Source organism: Chaetomium tenue, assembly GCF_020726465.1.
Source record: "Chaetomium tenue strain MPI-SDFR-AT-0079 chromosome Unknown F5144scaffold_6, whole genome shotgun sequence".
Classification (NCBI taxonomy): domain Eukaryota; kingdom Fungi; phylum Ascomycota; class Sordariomycetes; order Sordariales; family Chaetomiaceae; genus Chaetomium; species Chaetomium tenue.
The window spans coordinates 470150-481827 of NW_027117334.1; the positions used below are offsets into that span (position 1 = coordinate 470150).

At 59.0% G+C, this 11678-nt stretch overlaps 4 protein-coding genes across 4 annotated transcripts; 2 read left to right on the plus strand and 2 right to left on the minus strand.

Annotated features, from left to right (window-relative positions):
* Positions 1-542: 542 nt before the first annotated feature.
* On the plus strand, positions 543-1554 carry F5144DRAFT_605198 (uncharacterized protein; the record flags this gene model as incomplete). Its single annotated transcript, XM_066791410.1, has 2 exons — positions 543-1179; positions 1277-1554. The coding sequence occupies 2 exons, from the start codon at positions 543-545 to the stop codon at positions 1552-1554; spliced, it is 915 nt and encodes a 304-aa protein (XP_066639382.1).
* A 1203-nt stretch (positions 1555-2757) lies between these two features.
* On the plus strand, positions 2758-3616 carry F5144DRAFT_594968 (uncharacterized protein; the record flags this gene model as incomplete). The annotated part of the gene is made up of 3 exons (XM_066790645.1): positions 2758-2813; positions 2910-2999; positions 3112-3616. The coding sequence occupies 3 exons, from the start codon at positions 2758-2760 to the stop codon at positions 3614-3616; spliced, it is 651 nt and encodes a 216-aa protein (XP_066639383.1).
* A 628-nt stretch (positions 3617-4244) lies between these two features.
* Positions 4245-7039, minus strand: F5144DRAFT_632108 (heterokaryon incompatibility protein-domain-containing protein; the record flags this gene model as incomplete). The annotated part of the gene is made up of 2 exons (XM_066792481.1): positions 4245-6485; positions 6556-7039. The coding sequence occupies 2 exons, from the start codon at positions 7037-7039 to the stop codon at positions 4741-4743; spliced, it is 2229 nt and encodes a 742-aa protein (XP_066639384.1). The 3' UTR covers positions 4245-4740.
* Positions 7040-7215: 176 nt separating this feature from the next.
* On the minus strand, positions 7216-10592 carry F5144DRAFT_335546 (Hsp70 protein-domain-containing protein). Its single transcript, XM_066784169.1, has one exon. The coding sequence runs from the start codon at positions 10455-10457 to the stop codon at positions 7392-7394; it is 3066 nt and encodes a 1021-aa protein (XP_066639385.1). The 5' UTR covers positions 10458-10592; the 3' UTR covers positions 7216-7391.
* Positions 10593-11678: the final 1086 nt, after the last annotated feature.

Below are 11678 nucleotides of genomic sequence, written 5' to 3' on the forward strand. Positions count from 1 at the left end.
ACCGTTCAGTTATCAACGGAACGATCGAGGTTGATGGGAGTTGTTCCGAGGAGTTGGGGATGGAGAGGATTGCGCTGTTGCCGCGAGCGGTTGGGTCATTGGAGAGGTATCGTTGTCTGGCCTAGTTTATTTCGGGCCTTCGGCCACTTCGTCGGCTCTATTCAAAAGAACTTTGATTTCATTTGTTGTGATGTTGAGGATTTGGAATTGCAAGAACCAACCCAGGATGCCTTTGAGGCCCTCAGGGGTTGGTTCGAGTTGTCTGAGAGGAAGGGGGGTCGGCTCCATGTCGGCAGCCTGCAGGCAAGCAACTTACTAGACGCGGGCTGTCAGCAGCGGGAATCATTCAACCGACTCCAGAGTCTCCACGGCCTTGACTCCTCACTGAGTCATCCCCAGCCAAACAAACCTCACAACGCCAAATCTCTCCCCCGGAGGGTGAGCCCCTGAATAGCGATCGTGTAACTCGAGTTCAAGATATGCGACACACCCAAACGTAACCCCCCCGCCCAAAACGCCACAGACCACAGCACCAGCCCACCATGCCCTTCCCAACCCTCACCTCCCTCACCTCCCTCACCCTCATCAGCGTCCCCTACCACGTCGGCCTGCGCGCCAGCCCCATCCACCGCAGCCGCGTCAGCGAAGGCCCCGACTACCTCAAATCAGCCGGGCTGCTCTCCCTCCTCCTCAGCTATGGCCAACAGCACAACCTCCCCCTCCCCCTCCCAGTCCACCAACTCGAAATCCCCCCCGTCGAAGACACCTTCGAGGGCGAAATCGGACGCACCTTCGAGTTGATCCGCCGCGTCTCGCTCGCCGTGACGGCCGCGCGCGACGCTGCCTCCTTCCCCATCGTCCTGGCCGGCAATTGCTGTATTAGCGTGGGCGTGGCGGCTGGGCTGTGCGGGTCGCGCGAGCTGTTGATGGGTCGTGAGGATGGTGGGGATGGGGATGGATTGGGGTGTGTGTGGTTTGATGCGCACGATGATTATAACGTGCCGGATTCGATGATCAGTGGGTATTTTGATAGTCAGGGGATTGCTATGTTGGCGGGGGAGTGTTGGAGGGGGTTGATGGCGACTGTGCCCGGGTTTCGGCCGTGGTTGTTGAGGAGGGTGGTGCACTGCGGGATGAGGGATGTGAATGAGGTGGAGAGGGAGCGCGTAGAGGGGTCGGGTATGGGGGTTGTTTGGGGGGATGCGGCGAGGAGGGTTGATTTTGCAGCTGGGGTGCGTAGGGAGCTAGGGGGAGCGGTTTGCTGAGGGAGATACAGCCGTGTTGGTTCATCTTGATGTGGATGTTTTCGATGCTTCCCTGGGCAAGGCGAACCCGTTTGCGTGTGCGGGTGGGTTGTTTGAGGAGGATATCACGGGCTGCATGGCGGCCATCTCGGAGCGGACCATCCCGCTGGCATTTACTATCGCCTCGTTTGATCCTTTGTGTGACGGGGATGAATCCGCTCAACGGCTTGCAAAGCTTTCTGTCAAGGCGGTCGAAGGGGTGTTGGACGGGTTGAGGCGCCGGGGTTTGTTCCGGTCGAGCGAGCAGTGATCTACAGGGCAGAATATGTAAGTAACATTCTCTAGTTCAGGAGTTCAATTTGACTTCAATGGGGAAGATAGCTATTTGGGTGCTAGACGGTTATCTACGCTGTAACTAGTGGTAATGAGTTGGGAAGTCGTTGAAACTAATATGTGCAGATCATAGACAACCTTGGGCGACCGGCCAGGCCCGCCAGGGAAGGTCGATGAGCTGCAAAAGTCTTGGAAAGTCTTGGGTTACGCAGACCAATAATTTCGGGAAACAGAATCCACTCCCTTTCCTCAGTTCGGGCGCGCCAGGGTCGTCAGAAATGAAGACATCATGCCTTTTTTTTGCCAATTTCTTGTGATGCCACCTCGAAAGTTTGCACGGAGATTTGGATCATCTCAAGGATGCCACCATAAAGCGACCGTGTCACCCCCACAAAGAGCGCATTTTAGCGGCCGATCTTGGTCTTTTTTCATGGGCAAGCCGTGGCAAGGGCATGCATGCGTTGTCCCGAGAATGACGGAAGGCGGGTGTGTCCCCTGGATGTTGTCTTGGGTGCCCTGTAATTTTGCCCTGTAACTCTGCCTTGCGAACCTGTGTGCCCGGTGCCGTCGGACCGAGTCAACAGGGAGCGGATGCATCAAGACGCATCAGAATGCTTCCGCCGGGAGGGGGGGGGGAGAGGGCTGAATGGACCCTTGACAAAAAAAAGTCGAGTGCATTTGCTGCGTGATTTGACACTCAAGGTCTCCTGGATTTTGAGGCCCCCTTTTCGGTCACATTGCCGCAACCCGTGCCGAAGGGAGCCGTCAGTGGTCGGGCTTTGGGGCCAACCGAGATCTGGAAGGCGCATCGCACATTGCCATGCCATGCTCCCGCCTGCAGCCCCTGACGGTGCCAGGAGACCACCATCCCTGGATTGGCCAAAGCTGTCCCCCCTGGCCGTCAAGAGGGCCCCGCAGTTCGCGCTGCTCATGCGGCGCCCGCACTGTGAGGCTAACGACTTTTGGACCACCAGCCCGCCCGGGAAGCCTTTCATTGATTAATTAGCACTTGATCAAGGCCATCTCCCCCGAACCCACCTCGAGCCTTGCTCTTCACAACTTCCTCGCAACCAACGCACCGACACACAACTCTTCCCCCGCAAATCTATCTACCTACCTTGTTGTTAGCAGACGTATAATTCCCACCATGTCCAACGCCGCCGCAGCCGGAGCCGTGACCATGTCCGACCAGGAGATGGACCGCGAGTGGCAGCCAAACGCCCGCCGCCCGCAATCGTGCGTCGCGCCCCCTAGCTATCATTTATCCCAATCTGAAGAAAGGGAAATGCGCGTAACGCGACGAAATGCTGACTTTTATCGCAACTCTCGCAGCACCGTCGCCCAAATGTTCTCACAGGAGTTGATGGACATCTTCCGAATCGACAACAGCGTCGCGGACCTCGACGAGAAGGTGGACAAGCGGTCAGTTAACTACCCGCCGAAGCACCACAAAAACCCCGCCGATAGGTCGCCAACCGCGACGCCACACCCGAACCCTGGCAAACAATTGCTGATTTGAGCCGACGGCATGCAGGAAGCAACAAATCAACACTCAGGCCTCTGAGCTCGAGGCCCTCGAGGCCCGCATCCGCGAGATGGAGGCGAGGCTAAAGGGACAAGGCAGCCCCATCGCCTCCAGCAGCAGCGCGAAGACAGGCAACGCCCCGCCGCTCCCCGCGAAGGATTACCCCGTGCGAGAGCAGCAAAAGCACGCCGGCAGCCGCCCCGGCACCGCCCGGCAGGGCCAGCCCGCCGTCCCGGGAGCACTCCCGCCCACCCCCGCGGGAAGCGAAGGTGAATTTGCGCCTTCCCTCCCCCCCTCCCGAATCCCCCCCCAGCCGCCAGGACCGCAAGCGAAGACGCACCTTGCTGCATCCAGCGTCGGCGCCGGCGCGCGCCCTGCATCCGCCTCGCGAGCGAACGAGCCATCTGCACCGGGGGGCGACGCGGACTCCATCAAGTCCCTGTCCGAGAGCGCGAGTTTTGCTGACTATGTCATTGTCCCCGAACCAGACGGCGATCGCGAGCGGGATGCTTAGGCGCCCATGAACCTGACTCCAACCGGCCCACGGGCTGGTTACACCTCCGGAGGCTGGGACTCCTCCGATATCCATCCACCGATACTGCGGCGAGACGACTACGACACACGCGACGACTTCTATACCCACTTACCTTAGACCTTCTTAATTCCTGCCGCTCGCTCATTCTGCCACCTAGTTCGCGCTCCCCTCTCAGCAACCCCAGATTCGCGGCTAAATAGAAAGCGCTGTTAAACAGCGTGTCCCCGGGGCATCGCCCCGTCCGCGATTATGCGTCCGGCACCGCGCCACGTGGCTTCCAGCGATATCATTTCTGTCTTGCAACTCCGAAGCCCCTCTTATTGCCGACCTTTCATTACAGTTTTGCATTCATTCGGTATTTTCCCAGGAAGGGGTTGCATGTGGCGTCTGTTTAGCTTCCACTGGGTTACGGGTTGGCGGGACGATTGGAAAGGCCGCGGCCCGCCACGGAAATTGCAGAAACCCGGTGATGCACTGTCGTTTTGCCAGGAGTCGAACTGTACATACACATATCATGCCATATGGCAGATTTAGGAGCTAGCAAATCTACTTTGCATACCACGCACCGCGTCTCGATATGTGTTCTGAACTAGCATGTAAAGGGAAGCATGACAGTAAGCTCGGGGTATATCCCCCCACATCTGATCCAGCTTACACCCATTCCCACGTGGACTTGAAGGCTAGGCTAACTACCAAACCGCGCTAATTATGCCGAGATCAGCCGGTAGACACCACGCGTGCGATGGACCTGATGCGACGAGATCACGGGGATCATGGGCATCAAACGTGACCCAGCCTCAACGCCACCACATCCATTTTTGTCAACTTCCCCCCCGGAGTAGTTGTTCATGTCCGAGCACATCAACAAGCATTATTGTTTTGCCGCGAGGCGGCGCTGAACGGATTCGGTATGCAGTACACAGTATATCCATTCAAGAACGGCTTACACCGACTCCGCGCAATAGGAATGGTCGGGGGGTGACGACGAACCCCCGCGCCGCTTTTTTGTCATGGACAGACGGGACGAATTCTTCCATGTAACCTCAACCCGTTCGCTACTGGGTTGTTCTGACCATGCCCGCAGTGGGAACGACAATAACTACCTACTTCAAGTATATGCTCTCCCGCGGCTTCGAAGTAATCACGCTCGAGCTCTTCAGCTCCGCCAGCCCTCGACGGCGATAAACCCCGCCCCCAGCCGACGTAGCAACTAGCGCAAGGAACGTCTGGTCTATCTGCCGGGCAATAACCAAGAAAAACAGTGGCTCGTTCACCGGCGGCCTAAGCCAGTCACTCGGAGATGGCGGCGCCGACACGGTCTTGCCCACATCCAGCGTCCAGTAGACGAGCAGCGGCGCCGCGCCCATCACCTCACTCTCCTCTAGCACGCGACACGACATACACAACGTCCTGTCATCACCACCAGCAGTCCAATCCACTACCGCCTCTGCCACCTTCATATACTCGACGCGATCCAGCTCCACCGGCCCCGTTACCGACATCCACGACCAACTCGGCAGCAGCCCCCCGTTCACACGCAACACCTCCCCCGGGCCTTCCCCCTCCACAACCGCCCACAGCAAACACGCGACCGCACACGATTTCCACACCCCATACACGCACTTATCCCCCGTCACCCCCTCCAGCGCCGCCACCACCCCGGCAATCGCATGCGGCCGGTCCCCTACTTCGCCCAACACCCGCCGCGTATACTGTCCCACCAGCCCAGGCCACCGAAACTCCAACCGCAAATCTATGCTCGCCCCGCCCTCGACCAGGACCATGCCTCCGCCGTCCTCGTCCTCTTCCCCGCCAGTACCACCACCCCCAGCACCCCCTGTACCCGTACCAATACCAGCACTCCCACCAGCAGTCCCACCACCACTCCCCCCTCCCCCCACCCCCCCAGAACCCAAACCCTCCGAACCCCCCGCCCCATCAAAAGACCTCAACTCCCTCTCAAACCTCCCCGGCTCGATGCCCCGTGGGTCATACCGCACCGCCGTCCGCGCAGTGAGCGTGGCCTCCTTGGTGTGGCAGCGCAGGAAGGGCTCCAGGTCGCCAAAGGTCAGCAGGCGCGGGGAGAGCAGCGCTTCTTGGTAGGTCCAGCCGCGGTGGTTGATGGGGAGGGAGGGTGTGCAGGGGTGGTGGGGGGGTGTGAGGGTTAGTGTGCCGAGGGGGGTGGGGGTATTGGGATGGGGGTTGGGGGTGGTGGGGGTCGGTGGTGATGTTGTAGTTGTTGCAGTTGGAGTTGTGGGGGTCAGCGTCATGGGCACCGAGACGGAGCGGTGTCGGCTGCTGAACTGGGCGTGGCTGGTTAGGAAGCCCTGCTCGACGGAGCTGGCTGTGGCGGCAACAATAGTGACAGCCGCGTTGGCGTAGATGTGCTGCATCTGGCTAATCTGGTCGCGCTTGTCCGAGGGGCTGTCCTGGATGATGCACAGGGCATCGATCCACAGGTACTCGAACCCGAGATGGTAGGTCACGGCGATGGCATCCTGGAGAGTCCGCGGCAGGCCGAAAACGGGTGTCATCAGTTGTTGGAGCTCATCGAGGTTTCCGTGGTTCAGGCTGAACTTCTGCGGCCCGCCCCAGCAGTAACTTAGGGCGATGTACTGCCCTTGTTGGCCTCCCTTTGGTGTGACATGAAGCTTGATGCTTTGAGACGATGGGTAATCCCTCGGGACATGAACCAGCCGGGTTGGGAGTGGTTGGGCGACAAGGGGCTCGCAGCGGGAATGGGCCGTCTCACACCTGTTGAGCAGGGCCTTTAATAACGGCGCCGAGGTAGGATTTAACCCGTTCCAGGCCAGGGGCCGAAAAGGTGTCAGGGCAGCGCATGGGTCATCTGTGATATCATGAGCGTCAACGGTTCCCCAAAGTAGGTAACCATCCAGGTACTTAACCAACTAACGTACCCTGAGCCGCCGTGACATAAAAAAAAGGAAACTCCCACAGCATGCGGCCCTTGTAATTCTCTATCCTCACGCATATGAGACTCAAAGCTGTCGCGGACAAGTCTTCACTCGCCGCCGCCAGCGAGGAAGGGAGCGGGAGGTAGTCAACCTGTCCTTGAACAGCCACGGATTTCTCGCAACGGATCACAACCCACGATCCTGGGAAGCTTTTGGCATTCTGTGCTCTTGCGGCGCTCTGTGGGGGGTAGACCAGATCGCGCAGACGGCGGAAAGCCAGGGGCTGCGTGTTGGCCCCGATCAGGTCCTCCTCCCAGAGAAAGCGGCAGAAGCGGCAGTCGACGCGGTCCTCAAAGGTTTCGAGTTGAGAATGCTTGAACCGGCCTTGAGAAGTGGTGTAAACCTCGGTGAGTCCCTGGACGGAAAACAGGACGCTGCACCGTTCGCACAGCTCAGGGGCGGGCTTAGGTGCTGGGTTGGATGACATGGCGAATTGGCGACGAACTGGGCATGAGAGGTAATAGCGAATAGAGCTGACAAGCAAGTCCGTTGTTTAAGAAAGAGATGGAGTTGGGCTTCGGGACCTTAGGTACCGACAAGGCCGCAGTCGAGCACCTCGGCTGTGCAATGGTGAGTGAGCCTTGTCAGCCCAAACACGGCGGGTTTCAGACACACATGGGCAACGATGAAATACCCCGGCACTCAACCACCACAATGACACCACACAAAAACGTCTTGACAGGCATATCTTTACAAAGATCAATGTGTCTACAGTCCCGCCCCAAAACTCCATGCCAATGCACTCCCCAAATCTAGGTAGTCTCTGTATGAACTATTCCCTACAGCTCATCATGCCCCTCCTCCTTCTTCTCAGGCTGCTTCTCCGCCTCCTGCCCCGTCTCCTGCTGCCCCTCAGCATCCCCATTCTCCTTCATAAACTCCTTCAGCATCTCCTCGAGCTCCTCCTGCGAGGGCATCTGGCCATCCTCGCCGACCTTGAGCGTCTGGGCGGGCTTGGCGGGCTTGGCGGCGGTGGCCTTGGCTTTCTTCTTCTCCTTCTTGCCCTTCTTATCCTTCTTCTCGTCACCCGTCTTGCGCTTCTCAAAGTTGCGCACGCCCTTCATGGCCAGCTCCATCCCCGCCTTGTCCAGCTTGTCGCGCCGGTCCGTCAGGTCCTTGACCAGCAGCACCGGGTCGTCGGTGGCGCCCAGCTTCTCCTGCGCCGGCACCTTCTCCTCGAGCCAGGCCGAGATGGACGTGTACAGGTCCTCGCTGGCCTTGAGGTCCTCGAGCGTGTACAGCGGGGGCACCGGCCCGCGCTCCTTGAGGACGTCCTCCATGGCGGTCGCCGTGGTGGTGGCCGTGGTTTCTTCGTCTTCGAGGCCGTCAAAGTCGCCCGAGGGGGCGGAGGGAGCGGCCGTGGTGGTGGAGTCGGTGGCGCTGTCGGCGGAAGCAGACTTGGAGGCCAGGTAGGCTTCGTGCTCGGCAACCTTGCTCTTGATGTCGACGATGAACTCCTTAGTGGCCTTGAGCGCGTCCTGGAGGCCCTTGAGGACCTCGGGGCGCTTGGCGGCCTCGTCGATGCGCTTCTGGACCGGGACCACGATGGCCTGCAGCCCCTTGAGCTTGGCCTTGAGCTCCTCCTTGGTGGCGTCGGCGCCGTCGCCGTAGAGCCAGTCGCTGGCGTCGTTGTTCTTGGTCTCTAGGGTGGCCCGTTCCTCGGCGGTCGAGTGGATGATGAAGTCCTCCTTCTCAAGGATATCGCGCACAGAGTAAGTGTAGGCCTCAAGCTGGTTCAGCGCTTCCTCGCGCTGTCTCCGTGCGCGGTCGGACGCCTCAAAGGCCTTAAGGCGGTCCTTAAGGGCGGTGGTGTCAGCCTTGGACAGCTGGGGAACACCGGCCTTCTCCAGAGTAAATTGGACGGGGATGACGACAAGCTCCTTCTTCGCGACGACAGGCTTGGCATCGGCAGACTCGGAGGCAGAAGCCTCCGAGGCGGTGCCTGTAGAGGTAGAAGTAGTCGAGCTCTCAGCGGTAGACGAGGTCTCGGCCTCGGCCTCCTCAGAGGACTCGCCGTCCTTGAGCGGCTGCTGTTCCTTCTTGCCAAAACCAAACAGGTTCTTCACGCCATCGACGAAAGTCTCCTTGGCGTCGGTCTCACACTCGACGGTAACCTTGGTAACGTCGACCTCGCCGTTCTCGCTAGCCAGACGGGTGGCCATCTTCAGCTTGATATCGGCCTTTTCGCACTTGTGCTTCTCAACAAGCTCAGCAACCGACGCGGTCAGGTTCTTGGTGGTAAGCAGCTTGGTCTCAGCGTCGACCGAGCCAGCATCTGACGCGGGCGCGGGAACCGTCTGGTAGAAGGCGACGGAGAAGTCCTCCTGGTTGGAGAAGGTTACCTCCTTGGCGGGCCCGCCGATATGCGACGTGGCGGTCCACAGGCGCTGCTGCTTCTCCTTGCCCTCGTCCGTCTTCCACTTGATGCCGGCAGGGTAGGTAGCGCCCTCAGAAAGGCGGATCTCCTTGACGCGGAAGCTGGGGCTGAGCTCAGCCCCGCGGAAGCCGGCACCGAACACGGCAGCCTCGTCCGAGTTGACGTTGGTGCGGAGCTTATCGGCACCAAACACCTTCTCGAGCTCCTTCTGAACGAACGGGGTGCGCGAGGCGCCGCCGTGGAGGATGACGGAGTCAAGCTCCTTCAGCTCGATGCCAGCCGCGGTAAGGGCGTTCTGGACGGCCACGGCGACGCGCTCGGCGTGTACGGCGGCCATCTCCTCAAACTCAGCGCGGGTGATCTTGTACCGGAAGTCCACGTCGTCGTAGAGACCCTCGAAACCGGCCTGGGTGTTCTGGTTGGCGCTGAGGATATGCCTGATGCGCTCGGCCTCCTTGGTGAGCTTGGCAATGGTGCGACCGTGGGCCCTGACAGCGTCGATCTCGATACTGGCCTTCGTAGCCTTGGGCGAAGCCGCAAACTGCGCAATCATGTCGTCCACGATCAGGTAGTTCAGGGCGTCACCACCGAGGGTCCTGTCCCAGCCGCTTCCGAGAACCTGCACTTCCTGCACCGTCTTGTTGAACTTGCCCACATCCTTAACATTCCGGCTCTGGAACTTCAACACGGTCGCCTTGGTCGACCCCGCACCCATATCAAAGACCATATGGTGCTCCGGCTTCCCACCCTCATTGACGTTCGGGAACTGCCGGCTGGTCGCGTAGTGCAGGCCCACAGCCATACCATCACTAATCAGCGACAGCACCTTCAGCCCAGCCAACTCCGCCGCCAACTCCACCGCGCGCTTCTCCTCAGCCGTGTAATACGTCGGCACGGTCAGCACCGCCGAGCGCACGGGGCTGCCCGGACCCGCCAGCTCCTCCGCATTCCCACGGATGCTCTGCAGCTCCATGGCCAACAGCTCCTCCACCAACCACGCCTCCTCCTCGGCGGTGAACGCACCGGCACTCTGAAACGCCGCCGTGCCCTTGACCTTGTGACGGACGACCTGCAGGGCGGGGTGCCGGGCGGCGTACTCCTTCACCTCGGCGCTCTCGGCGGGCAGGCCCAGGAGGGCCTTGAGGTTGGGGTAGACATCGCCGGGGAAGCGGGGCGCGAGAGCGAGGGCGTCGGAGCCGTAGGCGCGTTCGGGGAAGGAGCCCTTTTGGGGTCCGTGGGCGGAGGGCTTGAAGGTCACGGCGGAGATTTCCTTGCGGCGGGAGTCTTTGGTGAGAACGATCTCGAGTGGGATGCCCGGCTTGACGAGCGCGGCTTTGATGTATTCGGTGCCGAGGTCGATGCCGACGACGGCGGATACGGCGAGGACTTGCGGGGTGAGGAAGAGGAGGAGGGCGAGGAGAGTGGCGAGCGGGGAGCGGAAGAAAGTTGGTTTTGTTAGATGCGCCATCGTGGGCGAGGGGTGGTGGTGGTAGGCGCGCAGTCGCGGGTTTTGGTTGACCGTTTGTCGAGGGTGCTATTCCTGTTGGGCAAAGGCCCTCGCTCGAGGGTGCGATGCGGGCGGTGTGGCGTACAAACAAGTACCGTGGCAATAACTTATTTCCCCAACTAGCAACAGCTCCAATTACCCAAAAACTAGGGAAAAGGGGAAATCTAAAATTCGGATGACGGCAAGGGATGAATGACCAGCCATCTAGCAGAATCTGGCCTCAATTGCTGACCTAGTCGTTGAGGGGTGGTGATTGCGCCGCGGGCACAACGTGGTCTCGAACTCTTTTTCTAGCACGAGCTGCAAGCTGTTCTCTGCAAAAGGACAACTGGTGAGATGATCGGACCCCTGCCCGGTTGATGGAACGGCCAAGCTTTGGGCGAGATCTAGCCAATCAAGGCACCAAAAAGCCTGGGGTGTCGGCAAAGGCTGTTGCCGCTCCGAGACAGGATTGGCTTCGAAGGGGCCAATTAGCTAATTGCCAAGAGACTCTGCTTGGCATTAGCATAACGACACTTCTTCAAACCACGATGGCGACACTGCATCGAATCATGTAGAACAGGTTGGTTTCATTGAGGAGTTTGGTCACATAGTTGCCGGTTATTGTGGGGTGAAATCCCACTTTCCAATTTATGATCAATCCTCTAGACTGACCACTTCGGGGCATTATCCGGAGATGCTCGGGTAAGCTCCGTCTACGGCGCCGAAAAGGCATTAGAATGTGGGGCCGAACCACCGGAGAACGGTGTGTTAACCCAGATCATAAGCAGATTGTAGCAAAGCATAGAGGGAGAAGGTATCAATTTCCATGTGGTGGATGCCATCTAGTTGTTTGCAATTGCCTACGTAATTATTGATGAGGTGCGCAAATAATAGGTGCGCTGTGAATTAATGTTTATTTACTTTACAAACTACTTGCTTATCACCTCATTATCTAAATACCTGGCTTCTTCAATTTGAGCGGTGTCAAAATCCAGGTGGAAATGCAGCAAATAAACAACACCAAAAAGAAGTGTCAAGAAAAAAAGCAACAACAACAAGCGTGGTCAATAAAAAACCAAAAGCTCACGGCCTAGCCCCCCGAAGAGAGGTAGAACGTTACGAAACCCGTATAGAGTTTACTCCGTTCTGATGGCCATCGCCACTCAGAAACCCGGTACAGCTGCGACTCGAACCCTCAAC

Bases quoted from the DNA above. Each gene is read 5' to 3' on its own strand.
- F5144DRAFT_335546 (XM_066784169.1), bottom strand. From the start codon at position 10,457: ATGGCGCATCTAACAAAACCAACTTTCTTCCGCTCCCCGCTCGCCACT.